General features: G+C 35.5%; 1 protein-coding gene across 2 annotated transcripts in view; it reads right to left on the reverse strand.

Annotated features, from left to right (window-relative positions):
- TBC1D32 (TBC1 domain family member 32) overlaps window positions 1–15,762 on the reverse strand; it is a 232,465-nt gene that overhangs the window by 176,355 nt on the left and 40,348 nt on the right. For both annotated transcript variants that reach the window (XM_027848616.1, XM_027848617.1), the window contains exons 13-14: window positions 15,026–15,163; window positions 14,028–14,120 (exon numbers count right to left, since the gene is read on the reverse strand). In XM_027848616.1, the coding sequence (XP_027704417.1) occupies window positions 14,028–14,120; window positions 15,026–15,163 (231 nt within the window). The remainder of the gene's footprint in view (window positions 1–14,027; window positions 14,121–15,025; window positions 15,164–15,762) is intronic.

Raw genomic sequence — 15,762 nt, forward strand, 5'->3', positions numbered from 1 at the left:
ACTGAGGTAAACAATATGATTAAATAAATCCAGGGACACATAGTTACTAAGTCTTCCTGACTTCAGGTTTAGCATTCCAATATTTCAAGGATCTGTGCTTTCATCGGCGGGCATGCTCTCCATTTATGCAGATTGCAACCCCTGCCTTAGCACAAATTTTATGAATTGTTGTGGCTAAAAAATATCATTTGCTGGCCAATCTTCTGGAGATGAACACCAATGCATATTCCTGACCCATTCCTTAAGCAACAGACATACATATAGCCTATGGTTTTTCTAACTTAGTAGGGCCTGCCAAAAATAATCCATTGCTATCACAGACTTCAAGAACACTGGGTTACACCTCCATGACACAGCAACACAGGACTTTAGAGAAGTAGTTTTAGAAAAGATGTTTTAGCCTTAGCTTTCTAAAATTACTTTCTAACAACTAAAACTAACAAAATAAAACCCAAATGAGATCAAAGTTAGAGTACAAAAATTTAAGTGACTGCTACAGGAAGGTTAGATCAACTCCCTCACTCAGAAAAAAAAAAATAATAAGAATGACGACATATATCCAGAGGCTGCTGGACTGATTAACAACACCCATGAGCATACTCCACGACTCTAAGAGAATTCTAAAAAGTTTTTGTGATACACCTATAATTGGAATAATCAAAGGCAGCTACAGTTTACTCATTAACAGAACTCAGAAAAGTTGCCTAAATTTAAGCTACACATACATGTGACTTCACTTCCCTAAATCAGTCCAAAACTAAGATTTGGGATGACACTGTGACCAAGGGTACAAATGGCTGGTACATTCTTTGTTTTATACAATATTATCTAGTAAGTACTATAAATATTATCATACAAATCCTGTGGCTAGATCAGCAATAAATATAATATTTATGTTCTTTGAAATCTCAAACCTAACTGACACAGTTACATGCTTCAGTTATAGCAGATGGTATATATCACCAATCAATTAATAATAATTTTAAAATGTCTACTCCATACCAAGCACTGTGCTAGGCCCTGGGAAAACAAATACAAAGAATGAAACAATCCCAATTCAAAGGAGCTTAAATACTGAAGAAAAAAAACTTTAAAAAATAGAATTGGTCAAATGATAAAAGAGGCACAAATATTTATTGAAGGAAAAGAAGTCCTTAAAAGCTCACTGAAGAAAGTCATAACTTAAAAATTAGAATTGTACAAGTGAAAGCTAATGACGCCATCAGATTTGGTTCAAAGAGAGAAGAATATATATAAAAAGATATATAGATATAGATAGATACATACATAGAAAGAGAGATACTTATATCTATTTCTTATATATCTCTACCTATCTATACTTGGTTGGGTATAGGAATCTTTTCTCAAATATATAGGGCACTGAATCAAATTTGTAAAAATAAAAGCCATTCCCCAAATGATAATATGTCTAGGGATATGAACTGCCAGTTTTCAGAAGAAGACATTAAAGCTATCTATAGCCACAAGCAAAAATGCTCTAAATCACTTTTAATTAGAGAAATGCAAATTGCAACAATTCTGAGATACTACCTCATAGCTATCAGAAATTACAATTGCTGGAAGAGATGAGGGAAAACAGGTATACTAATGAACTGGTGGTGGAGTTGTGAACTGGTCCGACTATTCTAGAGAACAATTTGGAACAATGCCTAAAGGGCTATAAAACTATACATACCCTTTGACCCAGCAATACCACTAGGTATATACTCCAAAGAGGTCAAAGAAAAAAGAAAAGAATCTATATGAACAAAAATATTTATAGGAACTCTTTTTGTGGTGGCAAAAAAAAAAAAAACAGAAATTGAGGGGATGCCCATTAATTGGGGAATGACTGAACAAGTTGTAGCATATGATTGTGATGCAGTACTGTTGTGCTATAAGAAATGACAAGAAGAGTGGTTTCAGAAAAACATGGGAACACTATTAACTGATGCAAAGTGAAGTAAGCAGAACTAGGAGATCACTGTCCACAGTAACTACAATATTGTAATGATGAACAACTGGGGAAAACTTGGCTACTCTGATCAAGACAATGATCGAACACAATTCCAAAGGGCTCAAGAAAAATGTTCTCTGCCTCCAGAGAAAGAATTAATGAACTATGAGTGCAAAATGAAGTACATTTTTCTCATTTTATTTTTATTTTTTTTGGAGCAGATATAATGTGGCTAACATGGAAATATACTTTGCATGATTTTGCATATATAATCAATATATGCAATATATCAATAATATAATCATATTGCTTGCTTTCTCAGTGGGAGGGGAGGGGTGAGAATCTGTAACTTAATTTTTTTTGTTTTTTTATGTTAAAAATAAATATTTTCTTTAAAATAAATAAAATAGAAAGCAAAAAAAAAAATGTACAATGATACAGATAGTAACAGACTACAACCTGGGATATCTTAGAATTAAGAAGTGGTATATTTGGCAGCTGTTACAGGCCAAACCAAAAGTAATTCTGGGAAGAATATAAAATTTCTACTTCTTTTAACATGTATATTAAATATTAAGGACTAAGATTTTCTTTTAAAACAAAAGGGAAAAACTTTTAGCCTTTTATAAAGGTGAATAAATAGTATATGGTTGAAGAATTAGATAAGACAGGGAACTGAGCCATATATGAAATGAATTGGTTCAATTTAGACAGATGCACTGCTTTGTCTAGAACCCAATTCTTCTGATTCTCAGCCCTGATTTCTATGCATAATAAATTTTGCTTAATTATTTGTCAATACATATAGGAAAATTAAAGAAATATATGAAAAATACATAATAGCTTAAACTTACGAAAATAGAATTTTAAGATATATTGTCCTTCTCTATTGTTGGAAGTGTCAGAGAAATCCATTGTTGTACTGAAAATGTTCTGACCAATTAAGCTGTCCAGCATTTATTCACTTGAATTATTTTCAGGATTTTTGCCAAGAAGTGACACGTACACAACATTCATTTGAATGCTTAAATGTTGCACTCTGGAAATTTTTTCAAATATCCAAAGGAATGTAAAAATCATTAAAAAAAAAAAAAAAGCCAAGCTCTTGAAGCAGTCTTACAAGTCAGTCAACCAAGTTAAAGTAAATGGAATTTTACTGAGAAAAAGGAGTTTCTTATGGAACACATTTTAAAATGTGACTATGATGTCTGAACTTTGAGATTTCAGTAAAGATTGGCAACTCATCAAGATGGTCCAAAGATCATATAGGAGAAAGAAAAGATAGCAAATGGCAAAAATTACAAGTCATCATCATAATCACTTAGAGTTACATCTTATTTTATTGGTTAATAAGTCTACATTTCATAGCAATCCTTTGACATAAGTAATATGATTATTATTAGTTCCAATCTAGGCTAAGTCCAAAGTGACATACCTTCTCATCTTCGTATGATTTAAATATGGATAAAAATGAAAACTCATGAATAGGAAAGGTAATAAATGAGGGACATATAGTAATATCAGATTATTCAGAAGCCTCACACCTATATGTCATGAAGAAATTTTTCAGTAAAGGTGAAATATTGGATCAAACATCACCAAAAAAAAAATTAACTAAAACTTTAGAGACAATAAATAGCTGGTTACAGACATGGAAATCATATCAGACTAAACTGTAACATCAGCCCATCAGGTAATTAGAACAAAGGAAGTTCCCTGTTGCCCTAATAACCTACAAAGGAAAAACCAAGTGGATAAATAATGCCCAATGAATAGATTATGAGATACAGTTTGATGGGTTGCAAGCCACTGCACTGGGTTAGTTCAGCAGCACATATATCTTGGATGGGCACAAAAATGAACTAACTCCAGAATTAAACAGGTAAAAAGGTAGTGGGTTTGATTGCATTTGTGACATTATGCAACACTTCAAATAATTTCATGCTGCTCCTTTACTCAAGTATACACCTTTTCAATGCTAACCATTTTCAGGTCTTGCTTTATATGCCTACAAATCGAGAAACATTGACATTTCTCAAGAATCACAACTGCGAGTAATCAAAAAGGAAAGAGAAATACATACAATGAGTTAAGTGGACTACAGGACATTACCAATGCTAAGCTGAATATAAGAGGTAGCATAAAAGAAATTATCAGGGACATGAATGTTTGGAAAAGGTTGGGCAATCATGAAGTATGAAGTACTAATAATACATGGACAACCTAGTAGTTGCATTACTATCCAAGAAATATTAAGAGACCTACAGCAGTATTTCTTTTTTTTTTTTTTTTTTTGGCTAGGCAATAGGGTTAAGTGACTTGCCCAGGGTCACACAGCTAGTCAGTGCGTGTCTGAGGCCGGATTTGAACTCAGGTCCTCCTGACTCCAAGGCCGGAGCTCTATCCACTGCGCCACCTAGCTGCCCCAGTATTTCTCAAAGTGTTGTCCATGGACCCCTAAGGGTTCCTGAAACCTGTTTTCAGGAGGTCCACAAAATCAAAGCATTTTAATAATATTAAAACTTTATTAGTACATTAAGATATTCCTCTTTCTTTCTAATACATATCTGTGTGAGGATAAATGTTTTCCAAATACCTGAACAAAAATGCATATCATAATAGATTTAATGCAACAACAGATAGAATTCAGCTGTCTTCTATTACACCGGGCATTAAAGAGATTTACAAAAATATATAAAACATTTCCCCTCTTCTCATCAATATTTCTGGAAAATAGTAATTTTTTCATAAAAATGTGTCATTTATGTTAACATATAGTGGATAGATTAGCATATGAAATGAATGAATATGTTAAAATTTTATCAATTTTAATTTCTAACACTATTAACATTGATAAATACAACATAAACAAAAGACTTGGGGGTCCTTAATAATTTTTAAGTGTAAAGGGCTTCTGGGGCCAAAAAGTTGAAGAACTGTTAACCTAGAAGAAAATCTCTTTATCAACTGGGTTGATCCTGTCTGCAGGATTTAAGGAAGGACATAGAGAAGGCAAAGAGGCAGCATGGTGTAGTGGATACAGTCCTGAATTTATGCCTTGCTTACTAAGTGTATGACCCAAGGACAAATGACTTCATCTCTGATCATCAATTTCTTCTTCTGTAAAATAGGGATAATAATACTGGTCATACTTACCTCACAGAGTCATGAGGATCGACTGACATAATATATAAAGACTTTGCAAACTTTAAAGTCTTATAAAATTGTCAATTATTACTATTAGAATTATGAAGGATGAGAAGGGTTGATGGGTTGTGATCTATCATGTGTGACTATATGGCTGAAATCATATCCATCAAAGCAAGTATAGCATGTGCACCAATTTAAAATGTCTTATAAGTCATACGTTTAACTGTGTATATGCTACAAAATTAGACTGGTACTTAGAGCATCATGCTCATTGTCTATCATCATAGTGATAGAATACCTGTCTCATGATAATTTGGCTTTTGTTCTTTCCACAAAACCATTTTCATAGTGGGTCATCTACAGAAGGCAAGAGATAGTAATGTTCCCATTAATGCTATGTTAATTCTAGAGCTAACTCTCTAGTTCTGCATTTCAACCCAAGAAGATCCAGGTCAAAGTGTACAAACTGATCCTGAAGAAATCTACTGATTAAAGGAACTGCTTCAAAACAGCATAAAATCCTTAGGTTACTTAAATTATCTTGTTACATTTTTATATAATAGAAGAAGCTCTGATTACTACTACTAATAAAGCTTCATCTGCATAGTTTTACAATTTTCAAGGCATGTTCACGTTATCTCATTTAATCCTCATAATAGTCCAGTGAGATGGAGAAAAGGCAAGCATTATTCTCATTTTCTCATTTTACATATGAGGAACTGAGCTTCAAAGACATTACAGACATACAAACATTAAATGTCAGACCTAGGAATGGAATCCAGGTTTTCTGACATAAAACTAGTGTGGTTTATTTTTGTTTTGTTTTGTTTTTTTACCATGCTATTGGGGTTGATCTAAAGCAGGCATCATGTGGCTCTGTTGCCAATTAACCCTACATGAAATGAAGTCCACTTTAGGCAAGTGGGTGAGAAACAAGAATGGTAATATGTTACATCACTTTTTCCTACCAATATTACCTCAGAATAACAAAATTCATATTTAAAGGGAATGAAACACTTTTAAACATTTCCATAATAATTTAATTGAGAAATAAGAATGATATACTACAAATCCAAAAAACAAACATTAAGACAAAAGAAGAAAATTTGTTGTAATCTGTTGGCTCAAGAAGGAATAACTAGATTAAACTGAATAAAATAATTGTTAAAAATGGCAATTATTAGGATTGGGGGGGCAGAGCCAAGATGGCAAAGTGAAAGCAGTGACTTGCTTGAGCTCTCCACAAAACCCCTCCAAATACCTATTAAAAAACGGCTCTAAACAAATTCTAAAGCAGCAGAACCCATAAAAAGACCAAGTGAAACAAATTTCCAGCCCAAGACAACCTGGATGGTTGATCAGAAAGGTATATCGCCCCGGGGTGGGAGAGGAACGCAGTTCGGTGTGTGCGTGCAGGCTGCAGCAAACTGAAGCAGGCCTCAGAGGACTGAATCGCAGGCAGCTGTGGCGGTTTCCAGACTTCTCAACCCATGAACACCAAAGACAACTTAGAAGGTCAGGGGAAAAAGTCTGTTTCTGAGGGGAGAGAGAAGTGCAGGGTCCCAGCCCCATTCCCTGAGCTCAGCCTGGGGCAGCAGCTGCCTCTTGAGCTTCTGGCCCACAGACTGAGCGGGAATCAAGTGGCTGTTCAGAGGGGGATTGCAGGGATCTCTCTGCTGGTGCAGGATTCTCTTGCTTTGCCCATGCTTGCATCTGGGTCACAGTTCTGGGTGGTGGTCCTGGGGCAAGGAGAAGCGCTGGCATGGTGGAGCTTGTAGTGGCTGTGGAGAGGAAATCCTCCTCACAGTTCCAAGACAGAAAAGAGTGCTTGTGGTCACTCATAGAGCAGAGCACAGGACAGGAAAGGAGTAAACACCTCACCCTTAATCGTAGCACCTTGGAAGAACTGAAAATTTACAGGTCCCTAGAAGTATCTCTGAAAACAGCTTCACAAAACCCCTGAAGCTTGGGACAGTACATTCTCCACACTGGAAACAGACCCTTACCTTAACAAAGAGTTTATAACTCAAGTAATTGGCCGAGATCATGAGCAAGCAGAGCAAAAAGAGTCAGACTATATTATCTTACTTTGGTGACAAAGAAGATCAAAACATACAACCAGAAGAAGACAAGGAAGCCAAAGCTCCTACATCCAAAGCCTCCAAGAAAAATATGAATTGGTCCCAGGCCATGGAAGAGCTCAAATGGATTTTGAGAAGCAAGTAAAAGAAGTAGAGGAAAAACTGAGAGTGATGCTAAAGGAGACTCAAAAAAATACTGAAGAAAATAACACCTTAAAAAATAGCCTAACCTAAATGCCAAGGGATGTCCAAGAAGCCAATGAGGAGAAGAATGCCCTAGAAGGCAAAATTGGCCAAGTGGAAAAGGAGGTCCAAAAGCTTACTGAAGAAAATACTTCCCTAGAAATTGGAATGGAGCAATTGGAAGCTGGCAACTATATGAGAAATCAAGGCAATGTAACACTAATCCAAAGGAATGAAAAAATAGAGGAGAATGTGAAATATCTCACCGGAAAAACAACTGACCTGGAAAACAAATCCAGGAGAGAGAACTTAAAAATTGTTGGACTATCTGAAAGCCCTGATCAGGAAAAAGCCTGGACGTCATCTTTCAGGAGATTGTCAAGGAAAACTGCCCTGATATTTTAGAACCAGAGAGCAGAATAGAGATTGAAGGAATCTGCTGATCACCTCCTGAGGAGATCCCCAAGGGAAAACTCCTAGGAATATTGTAGCCAAATTCCAGAATTCCCACATCGGGGAGAAAATGTCACAGGCAGCCAGAAAGAAACAGTTCAAGTATTGTGGAAGCACAACCAGGATAACACAAGAATTAGCAGCTTCTACATTAAGGGACTAGAGGGCATGGAGTATGATATTCCAGAGGGCAAAGGAGATAGGATTACAACCAAGAATCACCTACCCAGCAAAACTGAGTAATTCTTCAGGGTAAAAAATGGTCATTCAATGAAATAGGGGACTTTCAAGCATTCCTGAGGAAAAGACCAGAGCTGAATAGAAAATTTGACTTTCAAATACAAGACCCAAGTGAAAAATGGAAGAGGTAAACAGGAAAGAGAAATCATAAGAGACTTATTAAGGTTGAACTGTTTACATTCCTGCAGGGAAAGATGATATTTCTAACTCATGAGTCCTTTGTCAGCATTAGGGTAGTGGGAGGGAAAAAAATTATATGTATGCATAGATAGATAGATAGATAGATAGATAGATAGATAGATAGATAGATAGATAGATAGATAGAGGGCACAGGGTGAGTTGAAGATGAAGGGGTGATATCTGGAAAATAAAATTAAGGGGTCAAGAGAGGATTATACGGGGAGAAGGAGAAAGGGAGAAGTAGAATGGGGTAAATTATCTCACATGAAACAGACAAGAAAAGGCTTTTACAGTGGAGGGGAAATGGGGGAAGGTGAAAGGGAATGAGTGAATTTTATTCTCATAGGATTTGGCTTAAGGAGGGAATAATATACACAATGGGGTATGGAAATCAATCTTACCCTACAGGAAAATAAGGGGGGAAGGGGACAAGACAGCAGGGGGTTGATAGAGGGCAGGGCAGATTGGGGCAGGGAATAATCAGAAGCAAACACTTCTGGGGAGGGACAGGGTCAAAACAGAGAATAGAATAAATGGGGGATAGGATAGGATGAAAGGAAATATACTGAGTTTTTCACAACATGACTACTATGGAAGTGTTTTGCAAGACTATAACCTGTATCGAGATGTTCGCCTTTTCAATGAGGGAGGGAGAAAATTTGTAACCCAAAGTTTTAAAAACACATGTTAAAATTAAAAAAAAATGAAAATTATTAGTAACCACAATTGACATATACATCACTTCATAATTCAAAAAGTTTTACACAAATTATTATATTTAATCTTCAGAATCACCCAGTGAAGTAGACAAGGTAAGTACCTTTATCCTTATTTTACAAATGAGAAAACTGAGCCCCAAAAGGAGCATGATAAAACACTGGATTGAAGGAATTGGGTTTAAATCAAGCACAGTGCCTTGCACATGGTAAATGTTTAATAAACACATCTCCTATCCACTTCCCATTTTCTAGCATTCAGCAAAATCTATCTTCCCCAGATGACTCCCTATCCATTGTCTCTAGCACTGGTGATACTTTCTCCCATGCCCTTAAAAATACCAGTCCTGGAAGGGAGTTGGAATACTCCTTACCTCTACTTTCAGAATCCTCCTTTGCCATCATCACTTAACAAACTCTACTTTGAAGTTCACTGTATTAAATCAATCCAGATCAGAGTGGCTGTGGCCTGTTGGCCCTCAGGGCATTCCTCTTTTTTCTCAAAGAGATTAATATCTGGCTCATTGTCTTCCCTTCCCCAACTCCTGCCTTTGTACTGGAGAACTTCAACATATATGTTGATGCTACCTCAAATACTTTAACCTTCCAGTTCCTCAATCTCCTCAAACCCCATGACACTCAGTCATGCAAAAAAGGGTCAAGCAATAGATATGAATTCCCTTCCCTCTCTTAAACCTGGAGTTAGCCAGTTCTGTTCCATATTATCATCTTTTCAATATCCCACCTCCTTGGAGTATCACTACTCATTCTTTGTCAAATCCCAACTCTGAATTACTCCAACCACCTGCTATCTCTTCAACTCTTACACATATAATGCTGTCTGGATCTGGATGATGTCAGATAACCATTCATACTAGATACAGTACATCAGTATGTTAGCTAACCTCAAACAGGCAATTCATTTATGCCCACCATAAAATAGTCTTTATCCTGCTGTCCCAAACCTCTTCTTTCCTCAAACCTCCCACACACCCCTCTTCCCTCTCAGCTATGGAATATACCTCCTACCTCACTGAGAAAATAGAAGCCAAGTGCCATGAGTTCCCTCTTCTTCTCTTCTCTTCCCTTCCTCTTAAAATCTCTTATCATTCCTTGCTCTAAGGTTATGCCTTAGATCCTATTAACATAAGGGATTTGCGCAAGAATAACAGCTAAGAAATGTGAGAGTCAGTACTTGAATTCAGGTCATCAGATAAAATCCACTCCCCTTTCCAAAATCATTCTATAGAAAATTGTAGATGTAGAAAATTAAACAACAACACTGAATGATGAATGTTCCAGCAACATCAAATGCTGTGTTGTATCATAGATAGTGTGTTGGATGTGGAGACAAGATCTGGGTTCAAAACCTCACCTGAGATACTCAGCAGTTGTGTAACCCTGGGCAAGTCATTATATCTTATTGTCTCCCAATTTCCTTTTCTGTAAAAGGGGGATAAAGAGAGCACCTCATAGGATTGCTGTGAGGATCAAATGAAATAATTTGTGAAAAGCACTCTGTAAACCTTAAAATACTATATAATTGTGCACAATTATTTAATTTCTTAAAAATAATCTAGAAAAGATACTAAGAATACAACACAGAAAGTGCTCATTGACTGCATGTTTTGATATACATGACTTTCCCTCATTTAAATTTTATAAGTAAGAATAAACAGATACTTGGAAGGCAAGTAACTTGCTTGGATTACATAAAATGTTAGTCTAAATCCTTAGATGAAATCAGACCTTAGGTTTCAATAATCTACTGTGGACCCACTGAACCAAAATGCTACATAAACAATTCAAATTGGTTTTTACAGTGGGTGAATCTGATAAGGATGTGGTTCATTTCCATGTTAAATTTCTATGACTTTCTTTTTTTGATATTCAGGGAAAAAGATACAACTTGACTAGAGCTTTGATGTAACACACAAAGCAAGTCAATGAGTTAGGGGGAAGGTATTCTAAGCTAAGTGGATGATTTAGAAACAGATCTATTGTGAAACTTGCATTTATATGGTAATCTTCCTCCTTTGAAGCTGATAGTTTAGGAGCACCAAAGGAATAAGTGAATGGCCAAAGATAAAGTACAGAACCTTTTTTTCCTGAACTGGGAACAAGACTTAATGACTACAAAGAAATAACAAAAATAAATAATATGTAGATGCTTTTAAAATCTATGCATATCTGAAAGTGATAGATACACCTTGTATTAGCAAAATTTCCATTGACAGAGAACAGCTAACAATTAACAAAAGTGACTGATTAAAATTACATATTCCTACATTTCTTTTGCCCACTAGGGATAAAAATAAGTCCCGGTGGAGCCAAAAGAAGAAGCAAGCAAAAAGAGGGAAAATGATCCTTAATAATTCCCAGACTAAATAATAAATTCCTAAATACCGAGAGTAAAATACATATTACTTAATACAGTAATTAAAAGGAGATGCAGTATTCAAAATAAAGAAAGAAACCACAATACTGGAAATCCATTTAATACAGAATAATATTCTTTAAATACTATTAATATAAAACTTACCAAATTAAAGTATGACAACCTAGAATAATTTGAATTACAAAAATGTTTTGTTTCACAACACTATAGACACATACATACACACACACACACACACACACACACACACACACACACACACACAAGTATTAGGTTCTTGTCCTTCATTCTGGAAGAGGACCAAAATGACATCACAATGTTAGAGTAAAGTTACAGTGTGTACAACTGTGTCTGATCAGAGTAATATGAGCTTGTAATGCTCTAGCACAGGTCGAGCACAATAGTCTGTGTAAACATTTGGGGTGAATTCTCTAAATCTGCACATCTCACATTTCTTTTGAGCTACTTCAATTTTGCTTTGCTCATAGATCACACTACCTTCTTTGATGAAGGCACACCATACTGGGCAGTCCTGTCTCCCTTGTCACACAATCAATTCCAAAGTTCCTCAGAGAGACCTTGAGAGTATCCTTGTACTGCTTCTTCTGGCCACACTGTGAGGGCTAGTCTTGTGTGAGTTCACCATAAAATAGTCTTTTAGGCAAGGGGACATTTGGTTTTTGAACAACATGGCCAGCCCATCAGAGTTGTGCTCTCTGCAGTAGAGTGCTAAAGCTTAGCAGTTTAGTTGAAGGAAGGACCTCAGTATCTGGTACCTTTTCCTGCCAAATGATCTTCAGAATCTTCCTAAGACAATTCAGATGGAAGTGATTCAGTTTCCTAACATGGCATTGGTACACTGTGCAGATTTCACAGGTATACAACAATGAAGTCAGCACAATAGCTCTGGAGACCTTCAGTTTGATAGTCAGTCTAATAGCTCCTCTCTCCCATACTTTCCTTTGGAGCCTCTCAAACACTAAGCTAGCTCCAGTAATGTGTGCATCAATCTCATTATCAATATGGACAACCCTGGAAAGTATACTGCCAAGATAAGTGAACTTAACCACAGTATTCAAAACTTCTCCATTTGCTGTAACTGATGGTTCCACATATAGATCGTGTGCTGCTGGCTGGTGGAGACCTGTGTTTTCTTGGTGTTCATTGTTAGGTCAAAATTAGCACACACAGCAGAGAATCAATCCATATTTTGTTGCATCTCAGCTTCAGGGGCTGCACTGAGTGCACAATCATCTGTAAACAAAAAATCATCTGCCAATACTCCCTCCACTTTAGTCTTGGCTTGTAGTCTTTTCAAATTGAAGAATTTATCATCAGTGTGGCAGCTGACCTTGATGCTGTGTTCGTCTTCATTGAAGGTATCTGACAACATTGCTGATAACATCATGCTAAAAAGCATAAGAGAAAGCACACAGCCTTGATTCATTCCATTAGTGAGTGGAAAGGTGTGAGAGCATCATCTATTATCCAGAATCTGGGCAAGCATACTATCATGAAATTGACATACAATACGATGAATTCCAGGCAACCAAATTTTGACATAATTTTCCATAAGCCCTCATGACTGACAGTATCAAAGGCCTTGGTCAGATGAACCTTGTATACAGATCTCTATTCTGCTCCTGGTATTTCTCCTGGACTTGTCAAGTAGCAAACAACATATCAATCATACCTTGGCCCTTTCTGAAGCCACACTGGCTCTCAGGTAGATGACCATCTTCCAGGTGAAGGATCAGCCTATTAAGGACTCTGGCAAGAATCTGCCAGCAATGACTAAGAGATAGACCACTCCCCACTCTGTGAGTGTCACAAGATAATCTGTTTCCTTAACCTTTATAGAGATGGACAATGAAGGCATCCTTGAACTCCTGGGAAGAACCTCCTCTTTGTCATATAACCTGGAAAATTTCAGTCAGCTTTTGTATGAACAATGGAACCCCACCTTCTAAATCTCTATTAACTAAAATTCAAGGTTAATATTTACAAAAATATAAATTACCCAGATTAGAAGAAAAAAAAACAGAACAGGAAAAATGATAAAAGAGACACAAAAATCCACTGAAGAGAAAAACTAAAAATTTCCAAAGAGAACTCCTTTAAAGAGTAAAATTGGCCAAATGGAAAGGGAAGTATAAAAGTTCAATGAAGAAAATAATTCCTTAAAAATTAAAATTAGGCAAAAGGAAACTAATGACTCCAAGAAAAATCAAGAAACAATAAAAATCCAAAGATCTAGCAAGGATTGGGGGCAAAATAAATTTTTCAATCCTCTTCATAATGTGTAATGTTTGTCTTTTTTGTGATGGACAAATAAATATACATATCTGTTCCAAAGAATGACTTTTATGAGACAAGTTTGTGGGTAATAACAGAGATGCAAAAGAAGAGCACCAATAAAACTTTTTAAAAATACAGAGGAGACAAAAAGTAGAAGGTAACACAACAAATAGAGCAATTCATTAGATGCACACAGTTAAATGTAATTTACACTTAAAAATACGAACTGTACAAAAGAGATAAAAAATTCCACTAAAACAGATTTTATTGTACATATAATTAAGCTGTTTCTTATTCTTCATGTAACATAGATAATCTTATGATACTTAAATCTTTAATTGTTATCGATTAAAAAATAAAGACAGAATTACCTTCATATGCTGTTACTGTCATTTTTGGACAACTTGGAGAGTAATAGATAAGGCGGGTAAACAATACCAGCAGATCTGTAAGGGATACTGAATCTAAAGAAATCAGAGAAGAAAAAAATGGTCTCTAATATACATGTAACTAGCTTAGACTCACAAATTTATGAAACACAATTACTTGCTCCTACTCCTGTGTCCCATGCCCTGAAGGACTAGCTTTCCAAAAGAGATAGGGGGGAGGGGGCTAACCCACATTTAATAATCATTGTTCAATAAATGAAAAAAAAATTACAGGCACAAATCAGACAGAGGAGAGGTAGAAAGGAAACAATCAGAAACTCAGTTTCTATACTCAGCCAACAAAATAAGTCATTTTAAGATTCAGTTTTTCCACTTCAACTGAATTGAAATAATTCAAAATTATAGTTAAATTCAATGGGGAAAAAAAGTCAAGGCAATCAGAACAGAAAATGGCTATTCTTTCAGGATTTGCAAAATTTAAACCAATCAACTGCAGTTAAAATAGTTCCCCTTAACTACAGGTCATTAAGCAAAGACTAAATTTAAGATTACTTGTAAAGAAAGGTGAACTGAATTCACACTTTCTGTAGTGATTGAATTTAATAATATCTGAGTTTCTTTCCTACTCTGTATGGTCAAATTTAAAGAAATTTCCTTTTAAAGGCATGCAAGCTAAGGAGTAAAATACTATGTAGTTTCATTAGTGCTTTCTAAAACAATGAAAATATTTGGTCGAGAAACAGACAAAATCTAGGAGGATAATTATCTCATGGCAAACCTTAGGTGCCTCTAGCATTTAAGTGAATATGTAATCTCTTAACAGAAACAGTATCACTTTCTTATTCTTAGCATTCTCTTTTCTGAGAAGTACTTCAATGTTATATAACAAAGGCAAGTATTTTAAACATATATTTTGAATCTATTTAAAGACTATCTATTGAGAACTGTGAACAATTTTCACTTAATCTAGTTGTCCTTACCTTTTCTATTATTCAGTTTTACAGGAAATAGTTTTCTGCCTTGTGTATAGATCAATAGTCTTCCTAAGAGGCTTAGTGAGTGAACAAAATAAATATATTGTAATTCTTGTCTTGAATAGAAAGTCTTCTCTTTATTCCCTTAAAAGAAAAACAAATTTTAAAAAATCATTTCAATGCAATTTAATTTACAAGAGTTATCTGTTTTGTTTTCTAAAGGCTGTGTGGCTAACAGTCTAATGGAGAAAATTCTGGTACAAATAAAAAAATCTGTTATTCCTCTAATTTGACAGTTTTCCTTACTAGCATATTTTCACATGATACAAATCTCCGTCTCATCTAAGTCTGTGTAGGAAAGCAGTCATAATGAAATTTAACAAGCCTCAACAGCAGGGAAGACTATAATTTCTGTAGCTGTTACACTTTGGTGTTTGTAATAAGACACCAAAGGAAAGTCATAATATTTAAGTTCCTTCAACATCAACAAAGATTTTTAAAATGAGGGGACATGAGGATGCTTAATTAAAAACTAAATAAATAAATATTTAATTCCAACAAAATTTGAAACTCCAAAACCTCCAATTATAATTATGTTTATATACTTTTACGATTACTCTTTCTCTAATACACATATGCTATAATTATATCTGCATAATCATGCATGTTAAAATCCTGCCACTGGGTAAATCCCTTCAACTCCAAAGCATCTGCCTCTAGCACCCTATTTATTAGACAATTAC

This window comes from Vombatus ursinus, unplaced genomic scaffold, assembly GCF_900497805.2.
Source record: "Vombatus ursinus unplaced genomic scaffold, bare-nosed wombat genome assembly UNPS02006779.1, whole genome shotgun sequence".
In the NCBI taxonomy this organism is placed as follows: Eukaryota; Metazoa; Chordata; class Mammalia; order Diprotodontia; family Vombatidae; genus Vombatus; species Vombatus ursinus.